This window comes from Pseudophryne corroboree, chromosome 3, assembly GCF_028390025.1.
Source record: "Pseudophryne corroboree isolate aPseCor3 chromosome 3, aPseCor3.hap2, whole genome shotgun sequence".
NCBI classification, from domain to species: Eukaryota; Metazoa; Chordata; class Amphibia; order Anura; family Myobatrachidae; genus Pseudophryne; species Pseudophryne corroboree.
The window spans coordinates 785,043,776-785,047,260 of NC_086446.1; the positions used below are offsets into that span (position 1 = coordinate 785,043,776).

The following is a 3,485-nucleotide window of genomic DNA, read 5'->3' on the forward strand; positions in this document are numbered from 1 at the left end:
AGCTGATACTTCTGAATGAGGTGGTGTGGGGAGGGGGGGGGGGGGTGTTTACACTGAATATTAGCAAATCTTTCCAGCAGATACAGGGTTACATGCCACAGCCACTCGTATTACGCTCCAATCTACCTCTGTACACAGTTAACAGTAACCTATTCAGTGCTGGAAACCTTTACAAGACAAGAGAGAGGTTTGCATTGCACATTCCCACCCGGCAACAAAAGGGTTAAAATAGCCCTTTGGCAAATCATTAGTCTGAAGAGAAAAAGAAACATATATAAAATCTGGGGAATGATATTATACAATGTTACTGAGGATAACTGAAAATACTGTAACTTAATATCAATGCATATGATGGTGGGTTAGATCTTGGGGAAACATATTAAAAAATATATATATATTAATGATGAGATGTCTGCCAGTAATGATACAGAATTATACTTTTGTTTTTGTTTTTTTAGTAATAAAATATATTTAAGCATTCATCTGATCTCTTAAATCTGTATGCCTTCCAAAATGAAGACACCCTGCTCTCAGGTAGGATGTAGCAGTCCTTACTGTACAATACAAGAGATAAGAAGGTGATGTGTTCTGGGTGGAAAGGTCCCACAGGTATCCACACAAGTCATATGCCCCCTGTAGCCCAGGGGGGGGGGGGGTGTCACACAATCCTTTTCCTGTCCCCCTTGCACAGGATCTTCTTAAATGACCTCCTGAAGTCATGGTTGAAGATGGTGTAGATGACAGGGTTCAAGGAGCTGTTACAGTACCCAAACCAGAAGAAGAATTTGAAGAGAGTCTCAGGGACGTTGCAGCTCTTGCTACAAATGGCAATGAGGGTGTAGGTGAAGAAGAAAGGGAACCAGCACACCACAAACACCCCAATGACCACAGCCAGGACAAAGGTGAACCTCTTCTCCCTGTTCTGCCTCCCTCTCCACCTGGAGGACTTGGCACTGCTGTCCTCCTCCCTGCGGGGCAGGCTGTCACCTGGCTTGATTTGACTCAGCTTGGTCTTACCTTTGCCCCTCTGAGCCTTCTCCTGCCTCTTCTTGGCGGCATACTGGAGGTCCTCCCGGTGCTCAGAGGATGAGGAGTCCTCCATGTCCCTTCCATTAGCCTCTGCCTCCCTCTGGTGCTCCTCTTCACCCTTCTCCCCGTTGAGGTTCACTGGCAAGTCCTGGTCTGCCAAACCATTCTGCTTCTTCTCGGGTTCCCCATTGCTCCTCTTGCTGGGGGGGACTCTGGTCCTCTTCTTGGCGATCTGGTAGATCCTGATGTAGACCAGGACCATGATGACACAGGGAGCAAAGAAGGAGCCGATGCAGGAGGAGATGATGTACCACTTCTCCTCATTGATCTTGCACTTGGGTTCCTCTATCTTGCCACTCTCCTTCTCGATGGTGATGAGTGGGGGGAAGGAGATGACAGCTGAGATCACCCACACGATAAATATGATACATTTGATCCTGCGTGGGGTTCTCTTTAGGTTGTACTCAATGGCTTGGGTGATGGACCAGTAGCGGTCCAGGCTGATGGCGCAAAGGTGGACTATGGAGGAGGTGCAGAAGAGCACATCCAGGGCCAGATAGATTTCACACCACACCTTGCCAAAGTACCAGTACCCCATTACCTCGTTTGCCAGAGAGAAAGGCATCACTAAGGTGGCCACAAGAATGTCAGCAGATGCCAGGGACACTAGGAACAAGTTCTGGGGGGCTTTGAGGGCCCTGCTGGTAAACACCGCTATGACAACCAAGACGTTGCCAAACACCGTGAAGAGCATGAGAATACCGACCAGGGATATGAGAGCCAGTGTGACCTGCATGGTGTAAGGGGGCCCACCCTCCTCATCTGGGTTAGTCCCATTGTGCATGGTGCTGTTGGCGCAGTCCCCCGGGCACTCCATGGCAGAGATACCCCCCCTTTCTGCTAACAAGTTCTCAAAGTTAATCATGAAATATCGATAGGTCCTTCCCTGAGGTCAGCAGACTTCTCTGTGTTGGGCATTGACCCTGCCCAGGGCGGGGAACGCAGCTCAGGAGAAGTCCATGGTTCCACCTGGTCCTCCGCCTGGATCTCCGCTCAGGTGAGGCTCTCTCCGGACCTGCTCCGAATGGCTCTGGCCGCCCCCCTCCCTCCCACTTCTGTATTTGCTGAGTAATAAAGTCCACACTCTTACCTGCCCGGACACCAGGCAGCGGCCAGCTCACATGTGCATAGTCCCCGGAGCAGGGGAGTCAGTGCCCGGGAGCAGGGGAGTCAGTGCCCGGGAGCAGGGGACACGGGACTCAGAGTCCGGGGGCCGGGGTGCGCTGCACAGGTGAGGGGTGGTCCGGGCAAGAAACTTTGCGGAGGGTCATTTGCAGCAGATCCTGTGCCCAGGGTGAGATGGGTGCTGTCTGCTTGTGGTGGCACCGTCTGCTCTGATGGTGTTCTGCAGCCTTCTCTGCTGATGCACAATGTTCTGCAGCCTCTTCTGAAGGTGCACAATGTTCTGCAGCCTCTTCTGATAGTGCACAGTGTTCTGCAGCCTCCTCTGCTGATGCACAGCGTTCTGCAGCCTCCTTTGCTGATGCACAATGTTCTGCCACCTCTGCTGATGGTGCACAGCGTTCTGCAGCCTCCTCTGATGGTGCACAGCGTTCTGCAGGCTCTGCTTCTGGTGTGTGATGACAGAGAGGAGAGCGGTTCTGTTGTAGCTGGAGCTCCCAGCACTGGACATTTATAGCTGCACCATCAGTGGTGAACCAGAGAACAGGCAACGTCAGCCCCCACGTGGGAATTTGCCATCTCTACACCCTACACACCCTCATCCTCCCAGCCTGTGCGATGTCTGTGTGACCGGCTACACCATTCGCCTCTGCTCTGCACACACACGGAGCCGGGGACCCGCTTCTCCTCCCGCACTGCAGCCGGGGAGCACTTACCTACAGTACAGCCAGGGAGCACTTACCTACTGTACAGCCAGATGCTCACAGTACAGCCAGGGAGCACTTACCTACTGTACAGCCAGATGCTCACAGTACAGCCGGGGAGCACTTACCTACTGTACAGCCAGATGCTCACAGTACAGCCGGGGAGCACTTACCTACAGTACAGCCAGGGAGCACTTACCTACAGTACAGCCAGATACTCAGTACAGCCAGGGAGCACTTGCCTACAGTACAGCCGGGGAGCACTTACCTACAGTACACCCAGATGCTCACAGTACAGCCAGGGAGCACTTACCTACAGTACAGCCAGATGCTCACAGTACAGCCAGGGAGCACTTACCTACAGTACAGCCAGGGAGCACTTACCTACAGTACAGCCAGGGAGCACTTACCTTACAGTACAGCCAGATGCTCACAGTACAGCCAGGGAGCACTTACCTACAGTACAGCCAGGGAGCACTTACCTACAGTACAGCCAGATGCTCACAGTACAGCCAGGGAGCACTTACCTACAGTACAGCCAGATGCTCACAGTACAGCCAGGGAGCACTT

The 3,485-nt window shown here is 52.6% G+C and overlaps 1 protein-coding gene across 1 annotated transcript; it reads right to left on the reverse strand.

Annotated features, from left to right (window-relative positions):
* Positions 1-432: 432 nt before the first annotated feature.
* On the reverse strand, positions 433-2,709 carry ADRA2A (adrenoceptor alpha 2A). Its single transcript, XM_063962627.1, has one exon. The coding sequence runs from the start codon at positions 1,952-1,954 to the stop codon at positions 659-661; it is 1,296 nt and encodes a 431-aa protein (XP_063818697.1). The 5' UTR covers positions 1,955-2,709; the 3' UTR covers positions 433-658.
* Between the last annotated feature and the right edge of the window lie 776 nt (positions 2,710-3,485).